The sequence below is a fragment of the Venustampulla echinocandica genome (assembly GCF_003357145.1).
Source record: "Venustampulla echinocandica strain BP 5553 chromosome Unknown scaffold_1, whole genome shotgun sequence".
NCBI lineage: Eukaryota > Fungi > Ascomycota > Leotiomycetes > Helotiales > Pleuroascaceae > Venustampulla > Venustampulla echinocandica.
In genome coordinates this window covers 3,513,313-3,528,949 of record NW_022474206.1, presented here as the reverse complement: position 1 = coordinate 3,528,949, position 15,637 = coordinate 3,513,313, and the positions used below count along the sequence as shown (strand labels likewise).

Here is a 15,637-nt window from a genome sequence, read left to right as displayed (position 1 = left end):
TCCATATTCTGTTGTTTCTTGTTGCTTCAAAATATCTCACTCTCAAAGTGATCTCAAGATTAGTGATAGAATGTCACAAAAAATGTTCGAACACAGGTAGTCTTCTGACTCGCACTGCTGATTCAGCGACGCGTTGGTCTTATTCTCCTCGGGCCAAATATTACCCCACACAAGGAATATCAAGTCAATGGTCCATGAGCATCTGCATTCATAAACGTATCTAATATCGTCTTTCTCAAAATATCAGTAACTACTACAAGCGCTCAGAAAATATGACCACCACTATATTATCAGATGTCCTAGAAACTCCCATCCGCACCCCTATTCCAGAAGCTGAAGTCACTGAATACTTGAACTCCGCTCCGTTTCTTCCCATTGCTAATGCACTTAACCTTCGAACTGTCACTTCCCTTACTCTCCCACCTAACCTCATATTTCGCTCCGGCTCACTCGCCCACCTACCAGCCACTACACTAACATCTCTCAAACAAACGTACAACATCACCACGATCTTCGATCTCCGCAGCAGTCAGGAAAAGGAGAAATCTCCAAACCCCGAAGTTGACGGGATTGAGAATGTTTGGATCCCGAGTACGGTCGATTTTGGATCGCAAGTCCGGGGAGAGCGTGGAGCAAGTGCACAGGGTGCTGAAGATAGTAAATTAGATGGCTCACACCAGCCTGCCCGACTTTCGCCGTCGGATTTTGCCCAAAATGAGGGTGTGGATGGCTATGTGAAGTTATATGGGCATTTTCTGGAGACCCATCGAGATGCGTATCGGGCGGTGTTTGAAAAGTTGAAAGATAGCGAGAGCAGTGGGATACTATTTCACTGTAATGGTAAGTACTCTATCTATGTCTCCGCTTTGTCCTCCAATTTACTTCAGCTACTGACTTGATACTACTCAAAGCGGGTAAAGATCGCACAGGCGTGCTCGCAGCGCTGATACTTGCTCTTATGCACAGTGTACCCGAAGAGATATCGCGAGACTACGCACTTACTCGTATTGGCATTGAGCCATTTCGGGAGTATCTTCTCAAAAGTCTCCTGCAGCAAATGGGAAAGACTCCAGATGACGAGACCTTTTCCGAGCCAGGGATGGAGGCTATATGTGGAACGCGAGGGGACACTATCCTAGCTCTTCTAGAGTGGATGGATGGAAAATGGGGCGCATTTAGTGCAGAACAGGACCAAAGCGATAAGAAAGGGGCATTTACTGGTGTAGAGGGCTATTTAATTGAGCGTTTGGGTTTTGACAAGGAGGAAGTTGAGAAAATCAAATCAAGATTGGCTAGAAAAGCTAGCTAGATTTAAAGGCGCTTGGTCGATATATAGAAAGGAGATACGAATAATACTGGTAATACAGTAGCTATGGGACGAATATAATTAGCTTGCATTAAGTATCTGCTGCTTATAGCGATGTTGTGGCCGGATTCTAGGTTAGGATCGCTATATTTTAGGGACCTACTCACTTGTTGACTTGCGAACTAGGCCCGTGATACAATTGATAAGAAGGAAAAAATGTTAGAACCCACGATGACGGTATGGAATAGGAGGGCTGTCCCGACGGAGATACAAAAGAAATAACAGAATCAGTGTTAAGTATAGATCTACGGGTAGATCACATAGAAAGCTAGAAGTGCTGCGTTAAATGCAATAACCTGGACCACATTGTCATGGAAACAAAGCAAGAAAAGGGTCCAGGCAACTCAGAAGTAGGTAATCAAAACAGTGTAAAGCCAAAAGAAAAGAAACTCAGAGGGAAACGAAAACGGTATCACACAAACTTCAACTAGCAGAAAGGGTTCGGCCGAAGGCAGCGGATTAGGCTTTATGATCGATGTTCGTTTATCTAGTCGAAATTACTAAATCTCCTCTGTATTATAGTTTTGAACCATAATAAATCTATATATCGACCTCAAAGTTTGGCAGCCCTCATCTTGGCACTATCGGTTCTCCTACCCTCATCGGCCTGCTCCGCAACGGTCAGGTCAGGAAACTCTTGAGGCATGATACGGCGAGTCGTAGCCCCGGGGACAACAGAGTATTTCGAGAAATCGCTAACGCCTTCATGATTGCGTAAGAAATCTTCATCTGTATCCAGAAGTCCGTTGACGTCTGCAACTGGGGCGCGAATCATCGCAAGAATAGCGTCGGAGAAGATGGATGGCTTTCGAAGATCTTTAACAGCATCTGGGTCGATATTTGTCATCTGGCCAGTGGCTGCTGATTCGATGGACTGGTCGGGTTAGCAACGACTGTTGTAATTTGCAAAGAAACATACCGAAGCAGGCCAGATGCTTGTCATTGCCATATCTTTCTTGCCCTCTCTCTCCCAATCCATTGCAATGCCTTTCGTGAGAACACTCATACCAACCTTCCCCATTGCATATGCAGTCTTTCCCCGGAAAAAACGCGAGTAAATAGGAGGGCTGACAACAATTACACGGCCCTTCCAGCCATTGTTCTTGAAATGGGGCAACGCAGCTTGGATAGTCCCGTAGAGGCCTTCAGGGTTAATGCGCTGCATAAGCTGGAATCGTTTCATCGGCGTATTTTCAACGGATGCCCACCATATTGCTCCGGAGTTATAGATGATGACATCAATGTGGCCGTATATCTAGCCGTAAGTTAGTAGTAGCACATGTCGATGTCCACTTAGCCCATCCCTACCTTGACCGTTTGGTCCACAAGTTTCTTAACATCTTCAAAGTCCCTTGTGTCCACAGCAATGGCAGTAGCTTGACCGCCAGCTTCTCTGATCTCCCTTTCCACAGTATTGATTGTCGATTGCTGTGAGTTTGGATCCGGGGGAAATGGTTTCGTTGTCTGCGCATTGCTAGTCGACTTAGCTGAGACGACCACTGTAGAAATATATTAGAGGTAATCTATTCAAAATATATTGCATTGAAGCGTACCGGCATAATTGTTCTTCGCCAGATCGATAGCGACCTGTCTTCCGATGCCTCGCGAGGCACCCACCACCAGCGCAACTTTTTGTGTCGAAGGCATATCGAAGTTTTGATTTTCAGCGTTCAAGGTGGCCAATTCGACAGAGCACAATGGCAGGTCATACTTAGCCGCATCAGATAACCTCTTTATTCCATTGTAGATGCGAATGTTGGCACGGTGTCGGCATCAAAAGTTTAGTGATCATGACCGCCTGGGTCCGAAGCTCAAACCTCGGCTGGCCGGGGTCTCGTTGACCACGGTGGAGAATCCCCGCCATCCCCCAGCGCTAGATATGTGGGTGGCTCGCATCTGACCTGCCGACTACTTTGCACTGTTCCAGATCAGTAATCCAATACTTCATATAAATGAGAGATCGTTTATCTACTAGGAATTGAGGATCTCCCCGAATAAGAACCCCACTGATCAGTGATATTCAAAGCATTGCTTGTTATTCCGTTACTCGTACTTCCGAGTCCAGAAATCCACAATATGGGAGGCCATATTGACTGCTATATCGATTGTGGTAAGTTTGGCTTTAATTTACTGGATATTTTATCCTTCTCTGTTTGCGACTCATGCGACATGAATAGTAGTTACAGCTTCGTTATCAGCTATGGCCTACCTACTGACCCCAATCAAACAGTATCGCCCTACACTTACATGGCACTTACACACCTCCGCAAAAACCGCGAGCTCCTCTTATCTCATGGTGTAACAATTGAGTAGGCATGCCCATTCCTCTATATCCAGAAAGCAAGCCACTATTTCTAACAAATGCGCTTAGATACCATCCAATTTTCCTCGGTGGCGTGAACGTCGGCTCAGGCAACAAGCCCCCATGGACTCTTCCTGCCAAAGCCAAGTATGGGAAATTCGATTTAACCCGATCAAAGAATCACCACGGTCTACTGAAGATAGAAGCCCCACCTTTCTTTCCTCCCTTATCCCTCCTTGTAAGTCGCCTCTTTCTCGCCCTTCTCCAGTATCGTCTCTGTTCCAGTGGTCATTGTCCTGTCCATTGTGCCGCTCGCCCTTTTTAGAATCAATAATGCTCACACTTATAAAATAAGCCCCAACGATCATTATGCTACGTTAAAGCTACCTTTCCACCTGAGGTGTATGAGGAGACGTATGTCCACCTTTTCGAAAAGCTCTGGACGGCGCCAAACCAAGTCGACATTACCCAGCCGGACAATTTCCTAGCCGTCCTTGAAGGATTCGGGAAATTCTCCAAGAAAGAGGCCGAGGATATTCTCAAGGCTGCTGGAGAGAAGGAGTGGAAAGATAAGTTGTTGGAAAATACCCAGAAAGCCCTTGATCTGGGGGCTTTTGGTGCGCCTTGGTATGTGTTTCATTTCATAACCCAAGATTTATCATTTTAAAATCCAATATCGATGCTTACTTTCATCATAGGTTGTGGGTGCGCAATAGTGACGGAAAAGAAGAACCTTTCTTTGGTAGTGATAGGTTCGTTTTTCCACTATGTTATTTCAACTCGCTGACGGCTGTTAGGTTTCATTTTATATGGGAATTCCTGGGGTTGCCTTGGCAGGATATCCAGATCCTTCCTCCAAAGCAAGGAGACAAGGCCAAGCTGTAAGAAGTGAGAATGATGGCATGCTTATAAAAGCAACTGTAGTTAAAAGAACGTACAGAGAATGGACATGTTGTAGTCGCTGAAAATTATGCTTTCTGAGCTAAGCCAACTCTCCCTTCCATCCGCGGTCTGTCAAATTTGTTTTTCAAGATCCTCCCTCATTGCATCCAAACTCTCGCCCTCGATAGAATCCACCCCCTCCTTGACCACCCTTTCCACGGCACTCGCTACCCCCTCATCACCCTCGAGTAGGTCAAACCAACCCTTAATCCCCTCCTTCTCCAGCAACCTCACAGCGACCTCAGCGACATCGCCCCTACTAACAGCACCCCTTGCCTTAGTTTTCCCGAGACTAATCTTATCGGTTTCTTCCTTATCACTCAAATTTCCCGGTCTTAAAATAATATACCCAAAGTTTGGAGACGTAGGCCCTTCTGGCTGGCTTCGTATCCTCTCCTCTCCTAGAATAGTAAGCGCCTCATCAGCCGCGAGCTTAGCTTTATAATAATGAGGCATCATCTCATTATTCACTTTCTGTACCGTGGCATAAGAATCCTCATCCCACCATGGCGCCCGATTCCGGCGGATTGATAGCGCAGAGACGAGAAGAAATTTGGTGATTGATGGACGGGATACCGAGGCTCTGATGAAGTGGATGCATGCATCGCGATCGATGGCATAGGTGCGGTCAGGACCTCCATGGCCCCCTGCTCCTAGGATGTAATATTAATATCGGATAGAGATTATCATGTCGGAGGTATTAAATAATATTGGAAATATATCAGGGCCATAGCATAAACAAAAAAGTGAAAAATTTCAACCAGAGGGTAGAAAGCAATATGACCTCTGACGTCGGGAGAGAGACTGAGACATCACGACATACCGGCAGACCAAACCACCCAATCTGGTTTCACAGTGTCGAGAATCCTCCCAGCATCGGACACGCTCTTGACATCCTCCAGACTCTCCACCAGCGCATTTATCTTCCCTGGTCCATTCTTGCCCGCTTCAACGAGGGCCGGTTCTTGGGCGGGGTTCCGGATCACAGAAGTGAGGTTCCACGCGCGGGCGAGAATCTTCGGAGTTAGGAGCAAAGATACCTTTCCATGGCCACCAAGAAGGAGAACATGAGGTGTGCGTGACATTGTGCACCGTGGCTTGGAAATATAAGTAACGTTGTATAATAGTTGTTGAGGGTGATGTGGGGTTGAGTGTGAATGTGATCCGAGAAGTGGTACAGGATCAAAAGAACACTACGGCTGGGGAAAGGGCGAACGTCAAGTTATGTTGATCGAGGGATATATTTTTAAGGTAGGTAGGTGATAAGGTACAAGGAGGTATTCTTTCATTCTTCGAAATATTGGGAAACTGGGAAGTGATGTAATGACAAAATCCAGGTCACCTGACCGTATCACGACGAAAGTCGATAGCTAGACGTCGGCTTTGGCCATACGGAGTACCTATGGTGCCATTTACGTTTAGCACATATTTCCTCTAGGAAAATATCTCGAAGGCTAGAAGAAGGCCAGTGTAATGGTTTCTATATTTCCATAATGTACACATGAACAGACACAAGTAACGAACTCCTCCAGCTCAGCACGGCCATCACGCCAGGTAAACTCCAATGCAACCATCCAGCCGGCAATGTGTTCCGAACCCCAATAAACCAAGGAGAGCCATCACCTCCTATTTGTTACTGAATTGAAAAGAACCGAAGACACCCCCACCGCCTCCAGGCGTCAAAGGGCCTATGCCTGCTGCACTACTGTTGTGAGCTGGAGTGCTGGCGAGGTTTGCATTTCCGGTATTGGGCGTGCTTGGCGCCCCATTTGTATACGTAGTAGTACCATTCTGTCCCGGAGTAGAAGTCTCTTGAAGCTGTTGGTGATAATGCTGTGGAGTAGAATGTTGCTGAGGAGCGTGGTGCTCTGGCAAACCGAGACCCCACACCTTCCCAATGTGCTCGTCGCCGATTTCGCCTTTGAATATTCGCTCCCGCATCTTGAAAAACACCTTTCCAGTCAACAACGAGTCTGATCCTGCTTGATGTGCTTGTCCTTGCCGCTTGACTTTGAAGATCTCGGCAAGACTCTCTAGTCCTTGCTTCTGCTCAAACTTGGCTAGTATTTCAGTGCTTGCGGAATCAAGAGGAGTCAGTTGGCCCATTTGATTCTGGCGAATGGCATATTTCATGAGATATTTGATGTCGTAGATACTGGGGAAGAATTTCTTCATATACCTGTCGAACGCTGCTTCATCATCTGGTAGAGGAAGCCGGAGCAATACTTTCGTAAGGTATCCGAAATCATAACCGCCATGAAATGAGATCCATCGTACATCTTCGTCGCATACAAGGCCGGAGCTTATCAGAAGCGAGCCAAATTCGAATGGATCGATCCCATCCCGTTCGAGTCTCTCGAAGTCAACACCGGCGGCGACCAAAGCCTCAATCGATGCTTCCGAGTACATGTCTTCTTTCGTAGAGAACTTGAAGTTGAACTGCCATGTACATGGAACTTGGACTGCGCCATATTTTCGGCCTCCAGATACCGTCATATCGTTCGAATCCATCGTCGCTGGAGGACAGTCCCCATCCTCTGTGAATAAAGTTATTCCGAGCTGTATGATTTTCAAGAGATCTACATTGCAGCGTAGACATTGATAGTGATAGTCGCTCTTCCCATTGAAAGCCCCCATAGGCCGCGCTACTACTCCTGGGAACTCGGTGTCCTGGCACGGTGTCAACTATTGATATTGCTCTCTCAAACAATCATATCCTCACCATTGCAATGTATGGATATTTAGCGATAAGAGTGCGCAGAGTTGCCATCTCCTCGTGTAGATTACCCTTCCAGACGTCTCGTATCCTGCCCTTATTTGCCATAGCCCGCGACCCAGGCTCGCCCATGTTGTTGTGTCCTTGTTGTACCGAAGCGCCTGCGAAGCTCATCTGTGCAGCATGACTTGCCAGACCTGTTCCGCCGGGCATCCCTAAGCCCGAGCCTCCAAAGTTCCCAACACCTAAAGCATTGCCGTTCACCGCGAATGGATTGCTCATAGAGTTCGCGTTCATAAATCCTGGATTAGCACCTAGGGTGGGCGGAGGTAGTCCTGCGGTATGAGCTTGAGAGTGGCTTGTATATTGTTGGTAGTGAGAAGCAAGGCTATTCGGTGCGCCGCCGAAGCGTTGCATCTGCGGAGGCATGTTGAATATGCGTGCTGTTTATGCTGGTCCAGAAAGATCGGGGGAGGTGTACGGTTTTCATGGGCGGAGCGTGTCGCGCGAGGGAAGGTGAGTCTAGACCGGAACGAAAGTGGCGAAGTTGGTAAGAGCAGCTCTGTTTTGCTGTCAGGTCAATACTTGGCCTCGGTTTTACTCGGAGGCAGAAGAAAATACAATTCTTGTGTAGATCTGGAGTTGACGGTGGCAGGGCTGGCGATTCAACAGAGACTTGCGATACGAAGGACCTGGTGGTCCACCTGCCTGGTTGATGGCTGACCAGACCCGCTTACATAAGGCACGGCGATTAAGCTTAGTTTCGCGCCAAGCATTTCGACATCCAACGATTGGGGAGCTTCACTCTGCCTCATCTACACAGCCTTGCGCAAGATCAAAGACGTCAAGATGCGTTTCACAAGGTACGGTATCTTTAGAAGAACTTCTATGTGTTGATTGGGCAGAAGGCTAATAGATGATCTTGCAGTGTTCGCAGAGCGCCGAGAGCGAACCTCACCGGCTTCAACCCCAAAGACTTAGCGGCAGCATCTGGTGCACCAGCAAACGACCCGTGGGCAAGAAGGTGAGCCTCCTATGGCAGTATATAGAGGGATAAAGAGCTACGTATATTGATCAACATGTGCAGGGAGGCGTGGCGATACAGCGGACCTTTCACTCGATGGAATCGATTCAGAGGCAGTTTTCCCGGATTGGGCATCGCGACGGTGGCATTTGCAGCGTATTGCGGATACGAATATATGTTCTTGAAGGATGACCATGGAAGTCACAGTGATCCTCATCATTAGGACAGCGAATTGTTGTTGGAGGTCAAACCACTGTACATATACGACGAATTTCAACGCTGGCAACCTTCCTCGCCATCAAATATAGCTCTGCCCTTTGTCTCTATTTGTCAGAGGTTATCATGGCCTCTGCTCAGGAACCCGAGGATCTATATGCTTTTCTCATCGCTGGAATCTAAGTACAGGCAGATTTAAGCACTATCAAGTTGTCTACGATCTTGACTTCGGCCATGACGCAACATTTAGTGACACGCCGGGCCGTTAAGGGTCGCTCCAGTGATAGGCCTTTTATTGAAATGTGGCATTTAGGGTTTGCTACTGCATATTATGGATGACTATAACTAGGACATATATTGTGAGGGCGCTATATGTGGTGATGTTTGAGTATTCCTGTGGAGGGATAACTTGCTTACTTAACATTTATATCTACTAGGTTTACGGGACCCCAACCCAATCAGCCAATCTACTCCAATCTCAACGTCTAGTGGACTTACAGATAAACAATACGGTTGGTCGGTCGGGGCAATTTGCCCTTCGACATAGGTGCCACCCAGCAGCACTGATTAGTGGTCACTCTAGAAAGAGCTCTCAGGTGGGACTTGTGAAAGCAGAGCTTCGCGAGGATTTCCAGCAAAACCTGTATTATTGGGGCCTAGAACTAGCACAACGGCTCCTGCACTGAGGGTTTCAATGGCTGAAGCTTTAGGCCAATCAGTAGTGTCCCGTCAAAGTCGTGGCATTTGATACGGAATCTAATGTCCTTCCAACTCTTCTATCCATTCCGGTCGACTATACTTTCAGTCACCTTGCCCAATTTACATATCAGTGCCCGCCATGTCTCAAAAGACATCCTCACTCAAGACACGTGTTGATGAGATAGCTGACACCGATGGTGATGATGAAGTCATGGCTTGGTTAAATCGAATATTCGACTCAAGGGCTGAATTGGCCACTTTTTTGCCAGCTGCCGAGAATAAAGTGGAGTCGGAACGCTTGTTGGTTTCCTTTCACGGATCCTTTAACCTTAACTTTCGCATCTGCTTCAATGATGGACTAGACGCTATTATTTGGTTCCCAAAACTCGGCCATACAGCTTTCAGGGACGAAAAAGTCCTTAACGAATACCGGATCATGGAAATCCTCAGCCAAAATATCACTATTCCTCTCCCTCATGTGCACAGCTAGGTCCTGACCGCAGAGATCCCGCGAGCAATTTGGGCCGTTTATTATAATGGACTTTATTAGCGGGCTGTCCTTCTTGACAATCCTTACGACCCCGACCGACAGCGATCAAGATGACTTAGTCTTAAACCCAGATTTCGAAAACACGATATTAGACAATATCTATTATCAAATCGCCGACTACATACTTCAACATTCTCGGCTCACATTTACTCGTATTGGAGCCCTCGCTTATGCTCACCATCTGGCAGTACTCTGTATATGGTCGGCCTTGCACTTCCTACCTTACCTTACCACTCCAGACAGCCAAGACTCTTCCACCTCCCTGACGCTTCGCAACCATTATATAAACCACTCAGGTGTTCCTTGACCTTCTCGCCGCTCGCGTCCTCTCTTTGAGATCAATATCGTATTTCTCAGAACTCTCACCGCCAATAATGTACAATCATGATGATTGGCCTAAGATGTCGGATGGCAACGACATCGACGGCAAATAGCTGTTCACCCTGGTCTGCAGCGGTAACAGCCCCTTCCACGGACTTTGGGATGTAAACCTCCTTATTCAAGAGATTGAGCAGAATCTCGACGCCCACGTGATTGACATCTCGGTCATCTCCAAAGGCTCCAATAACTACGTGAGTTCCAGTTTGAAATCTATATTTTTATAATCCGATTCCATATTAACACTAAGGATGGATAGCGCACGGGGTATCTACCTTAAACTGTCGAATCGACCGGACATCGTAGTGCGTATGTCTCGTGACGACGTTAATATGCCTAACTTTGACGGCGCCTATTTATAAACAAGTTCCCGAGGTCAAGTTCGAGGTGGCTGTATACGAGCTCTTACGCTAAGAGACTGATATGTTGGCCTCCCGCCTACTTTACCACTGTATCCCAGTGCAGCACAGTGGTCCTAGACCTGATCTCTCTTAGGATATCGCCGGCCGTCACTTGTCTTTGATTAAAAAAGCAGAGGGAGAAAATAATATATGGCGGGATCTTGCCCAGAACAGAGAGGACGTGCCTATATTATTTAGTAATATATTCTACTTAATTTAAGTTAACTCTACTAACCGTCTTACTAGGCTTGTCTTCTAACTCAGTCGGCCTGTATCCGCGCATTGTTGTTTAACTTTAATCTTCCACTCCACTTTGTTGCTACTTCTCTCCGCGAACGACTCTTTGAACAGAAGCCCAAATTGCTTCATATTCCTATTGGTCCTACACGCGAGTTCTGTATTGCTCTTTTTATATCCAAGATCGAAGCAATAATTAAGAACATTGGCGACATGATTGGGTGGGAGAGTGACAATATTACCGCTGGTCCTATTACTGCGGCGGCTAAGCAGTCTCCATTACGCCTTATCCCACACATTACGTATATAGATAGCGACCAGACCTCTCTCTACCGTCTTGTTCTCGAGCATGGCGATTTCGGCATTCACAATATGTCGATTAAAATAGATATAAACGGTCAACCCCTCGTACGTCCTTCTACGACTAGGAAACTGGTGTATTGTGCCGGCTATCCTGTCCGGTCCGTTAATGGCTGTAGGGGTCGATCTAGTAACAGATGAGAATGCCGCCCCTTCATTTATTTGAGTACCTGACGACGCAACTCCGGGCGACCATGTCCAGTACATGACAGGGACGAGGCAATATTTCATGGTACGTCCTTCGTTCAGGTACGAAATATCGCCTTTCTCAGTGCATGAGCAGATAGGTAACCGACTTTCTCGGTGTAGGTTCTCTTTAATCAAGTGCCTAATTACGAACGTGCAATCCAGGCAGGGAAAGACGCACGCTACCTTTGGTTTGCTTGCGAGAGTGGCAAGGTGACGATCTGGAACAATATTTCGGTGACCTGGCAGTTTGGGCAGAGAGGAGGATGAAGGAGCTTGGTGTTTATTCAGTAATGTCACGGATTGTGTACGATAACTGATCGCCTTTCTTGTTCCCTTTGCTTTCGATATTCTGCCTAATTCCAACGACCTCCCACCGACGAATTTGACGGAAGGTGGGAATAATTAGAAGGGGCACTGTAGCCAACAGCCAGATGGCATGTACTAGGTCAAGTTCATGAAAAATGTAGAAGTTAGAAGGTACAATATAATACAAGGTCAATCAATAAATGCTGTTGAATGACAGGATTCGCGGGCAGCGATCAGCATAGCTAAGTGGGTGTATAGAGTTGACGTAGGAGTCGGGGTTATTAATTAGCAATAGGGGATTCGAGATATTTTGTAAACTGGACAGCGAATGAATAAAGCCTCCATGTACCACGTCAGGTTAGTCGTGTCTTATACTTTCATCTAGTAAAACTCCAGATGAGCGACTTATAACAACGTAGGCAGACCACTGGTGGGGTAACTGTTTCGCCGTTGTAGGTGGGATGGTGCTAAAATTATCGTTGGGGATACAGTTCCAAAATTGAACATAACGTTATCTTCAGCCACATTACTCGGCGAGGATAGACAATTTTCAGGAATTGAAATCAAGTAGAACGCGGGACGTGGCTCATCCCACAACCGGCATGCCGTTCTACATAGTGTTTTGATACTCCTTCAACTATGGCACAGATGACGCACCGCAAACTTATATAAACTTGAAGTCCCTAGCACGGGGTTGGCTGGTGGATGTGGCTGGTGACCATCTACGCTGTTCGACTCTGGGAAGATTTCGGGATCCTGAGATACAAGTACATGTATGGCGCATTATTAGAAGGATTTGGTGCAAACTTACTTTTTCAGGCACCTACGGCCATTACCCAAAAGTCATTCCGGCATCGTCCTCCTATACATATATCGTAGATTCCTATACAATCTACGAAGTAGATAGCCTACGTATTAGAGTGTAATAATAAGAATTCTAATTCTGTCCGGTCGTAAAGTGAAGCTATTCGCAAGTCGTTTTCGTACCTTTACTCTATATACTATCTATACTCTTTATTAGTATCTACTACTGTATTTTATATAGCTCTGAAAGGAGTTCCTGTGATAGTACTTTATAGGGGTAGATATAGTGGGTGTTTGGCCTACGGAGTAAGCTACAGGGCAGAAAAGCCTACGGAGTCGTTGGGCGAGCGCTGGGTACCCGCGCCGCGGCCGAGTTATTAGGTAGATGTAGTTCCCTAGGCCCGGGCTACCGTGTACCGAGGCCTGTAGCGAGGCCGGATAGTAATGCGCTATAGGAGGGCGATGCCAGAACCATACTTGGGTAATGGCCGTTGTGCCTAACAATACAGGCAAAACCAGTTTTGTACCAAATCCTTCTAATAATGCGCCATATACGAGTGCAAGTACTCGTAAAGCTCCAACGTCGCACGAAGTACGACATTACATCACACCATATTCGGCTTTATGAACGACAGCTCTGCGAGTGCATTTTCCCCAAAGAGGATAAGACGGAGAGCTCTACAATCCCCACAAATACTTCCTACTTTCCGCTAGGCGTACTGGAGTACGGTGTAGTGACGATCCCATAATCTAACGCGCATTCTCATTCGCATCTGACCTCTCCCTTCCACCGAGGATGGACATCGGCCTCGCCTCACGCTCCACACCCTATAGGCCACAACGAGGCCCGCTAAGGCAAAGTTGTCTCGGATTGGGCCAATTGCCCAGGAGACTACAGTCTAAAGGTACCACAACAGTTGCGCAGCAATTGAGGCGTTGTCGAGTCTTCACTCTCTTGTGTTGACAATAGTCCGGCTTCTTCAACCCCGCTTCAACCCCGCTACGCACTACATTACCATACGGCCAAGGGGTTACCGGCGTAGTGGGGGTAGTTGGATATAAATGGTCCCTCTTGAGTCGTTCTTATGTTTTTTGTCCTTGTGCTCCATATTCATTTCGTTGCCCTGCCTCTATAACCACCTGTAATTGAGACAGGTACTTCGAGTCAAGCTGCAAAGATCAATTTGTCAACCATCAACCTTTTGAAAGAATTCTCACTACCTAGCTGGGAACCGGAAACTAGTGCCCACTCCAAGTTCACGTGGGATAAGCTAGAGGTAACACGTAAAGAGCAGGAAACGAAGGATACGATGGCGCCAGTCCATACATTGAAGTCGGAGAGCGTTGCGGCTATCAAGAAAAGTCCTTACCTCCATTTGCAGCTCGCATTCTCTAGCCACTCATCTAACTATCCTCACAGCCATTGATGCCGCGACCGCCGACACCAAATCACAAATCCCAGGCGCAGTTTTTGTAGCGGTCAATGCCCGTGGCGAAGAGCTCGTATCCCATGCCTCTGGGTTTAGAGGAGTTGATTCGCCTCAGAAGGTGGATTTGGACAGCGTATTTTGGATTGCGAGTTGTACTAAGATGATTGTTGGAATTGCTGCTATGCAACTCATTGAGCAGGGAAAATTCTCCTTGGATGATGCGGACGTGGTTGAGAAGGTACATGAATGTTCAAAATCTACTATTTGACTAACTGCTAACGAATGTTTGTGTGTGATAGCTCGCCCCAGAGCTGAAGGACATCAAAATTCTCAAGGGATTCGAGGAGAAGACCGGAGAACCAATCCTCGTGGAAAAGAAGAATAGGATCACTCTGCGGAAACTACTTACTCACACTGGTGCGTACTTTGCTCGACCCTGCCACTCAGGCTAGCGAAGGATGTGGACGGGCCAAATGAGTTGATGGATACAAGGACCGTGTTAATTAATTTTGTATAGCTGGCTTTGGCTATACCTTCTTCAACAAGGAGATCAGGCGATACGGTTTCCCAGCCGGAATTGACGAGTTTTCCGGAAAGCCCGAGGATATGACAGCACCACTTCTGTTCGAGCCTGGAGAGAAGTTCAACTACGGCGTAAGTTCTACCCTACTACTTTCAGCTCCTATTCCCAATCAACTTGTATTAACGAATCTTATGGCTGATAAATTTACAGACCAACATTGACTGGGTCGGCCTCCTCATCGAGCGTGCCACAGGCGTATCTTTGAGCAACTATTGCCAAAAGAACATTTTCGCTCCCCTCGGCTTACAAAATACCTCTTTCTTCCCATCAAAGTACATGAAATCCAAGCTTGTCCACATGAGCCAGCGCTATCCAGACGGCCATCTTGCAGGCCGGGAGCATCCCCAACGAGCGCCGCTCTCGCCATCAGCTGAAGACCCAGAAGGTCAAAAGCACATCTTCAACTCCGGCGGCGCAGGCTGCTTCGCCCAGCCACGTGAATATGCCCAAATTATCGCCACCCTATTAAATAACGGAACTTCTCCACGTACGAATCAGCAGATCCTCAAGCCTGAGACGGTTGATGAGATGTTCAGCAATTCGATCCCTGAGCTGCCAAATTTTGGTCGAGAGACGATTCATGCTGCGAACCCAGAACTGACCAACGAGCTCCCCCAACTGTATCCCCAGCCACCGGAGCAAGAGCAGGGTTGGGGCCTTACTTTCATGTTGACCATCCATGAGGGAGCCACCGGAAGAGGAAGAAACACTGGATGGTGGGCTGGTTTGCCTAACCTCTTTTGGTGGTGCGATCGCGAGAGGGGTGTTGGCGGCATTATTGCTAGTCAGATTCTGCCTTTTGGCGGTAGGTTTATTTCTGTATTTGAATCGCTGTTACATGGAAACGAAGCTAAGGCTAACGGGTTTAATAGATCCTCAGGTCCTCGGTCTTTGGGGGCAACTTGAGGCGGCTGTCTACCAGGGCTAAGCAACCCTCTAACCGCATCTCGTAGCTACACAAACCGGAAGCCTGTAAACTCCTATATTCAATTAGCACAATAATAGCAAGTTCATCCATAACCCCTTTTGCACGAATAGTCAGGTTCTTAAATCTTTGAAAAGGAGATCAGGCTCATCCGGATGAAAATATTTTTGATATGGCAGCAAGGATTAATGCGCCGGAATAACTCTTAT

The 15,637-nt window shown here is 47.1% G+C and overlaps 7 protein-coding genes across 7 annotated transcripts; 4 read left to right on the top strand and 3 right to left on the bottom strand.

Moving 5' to 3' along the window:
- Positions 1-272: 272 nt before the first annotated feature.
- Positions 273-1,309, top strand: BP5553_03697 (uncharacterized protein; the record flags this gene model as incomplete). The annotated part of the gene is made up of 2 exons (XM_032012320.1): positions 273-840; positions 912-1,309. 2 exons carry the CDS (start codon positions 273-275, stop codon positions 1,307-1,309), a joined length of 966 nt encoding a protein of 321 aa, XP_031872013.1.
- Positions 1,310-1,919: 610 nt separating this feature from the next.
- On the bottom strand, positions 1,920-3,013 carry BP5553_03696 (putative Hydroxysteroid dehydrogenase-like protein 2; the record flags this gene model as incomplete). Its single annotated transcript, XM_032012319.1, has 4 exons — positions 1,920-2,240; positions 2,286-2,621; positions 2,675-2,865; positions 2,920-3,013. The coding sequence occupies 4 exons, from the start codon at positions 3,011-3,013 to the stop codon at positions 1,920-1,922; spliced, it is 942 nt and encodes a 313-aa protein (XP_031872012.1).
- A 429-nt stretch (positions 3,014-3,442) lies between these two features.
- Positions 3,443-4,553, top strand: BP5553_03695 (putative Glutathione S-transferase kappa 1; the record flags this gene model as incomplete). The annotated part of the gene is made up of 6 exons (XM_032012318.1): positions 3,443-3,476; positions 3,597-3,675; positions 3,738-3,906; positions 4,024-4,295; positions 4,367-4,420; positions 4,466-4,553. 6 exons carry the CDS (start codon positions 3,443-3,445, stop codon positions 4,551-4,553), a joined length of 696 nt encoding a protein of 231 aa, XP_031872011.1.
- Positions 4,554-4,682: 129 nt separating this feature from the next.
- On the bottom strand, positions 4,683-5,695 carry BP5553_03694 (Uncharacterized protein; the record flags this gene model as incomplete). The annotated part of the gene is made up of 2 exons (XM_032012317.1): positions 4,683-5,263; positions 5,434-5,695. The coding sequence occupies 2 exons, from the start codon at positions 5,693-5,695 to the stop codon at positions 4,683-4,685; spliced, it is 843 nt and encodes a 280-aa protein (XP_031872010.1).
- A 541-nt stretch (positions 5,696-6,236) lies between these two features.
- On the bottom strand, positions 6,237-7,755 carry BP5553_03693 (Uncharacterized protein; the record flags this gene model as incomplete). Its single annotated transcript, XM_032012316.1, has 2 exons — positions 6,237-7,280; positions 7,333-7,755. 2 exons carry the CDS (start codon positions 7,753-7,755, stop codon positions 6,237-6,239), a joined length of 1,467 nt encoding a protein of 488 aa, XP_031872009.1.
- A 420-nt stretch (positions 7,756-8,175) lies between these two features.
- Positions 8,176-8,573, top strand: BP5553_03692 (uncharacterized protein; the record flags this gene model as incomplete). The annotated part of the gene is made up of 3 exons (XM_032012315.1): positions 8,176-8,189; positions 8,255-8,350; positions 8,414-8,573. The coding sequence occupies 3 exons, from the start codon at positions 8,176-8,178 to the stop codon at positions 8,571-8,573; spliced, it is 270 nt and encodes an 89-aa protein (XP_031872008.1).
- Positions 8,574-13,800: 5,227 nt separating this feature from the next.
- On the top strand, positions 13,801-15,431 carry BP5553_03691 (Beta-lactamase protein; the record flags this gene model as incomplete). Its single annotated transcript, XM_032012314.1, has 6 exons — positions 13,801-13,852; positions 13,911-14,158; positions 14,220-14,337; positions 14,438-14,574; positions 14,654-15,308; positions 15,376-15,431. 6 exons carry the CDS (start codon positions 13,801-13,803, stop codon positions 15,429-15,431), a joined length of 1,266 nt encoding a protein of 421 aa, XP_031872007.1.
- Between the last annotated feature and the right edge of the window lie 206 nt (positions 15,432-15,637).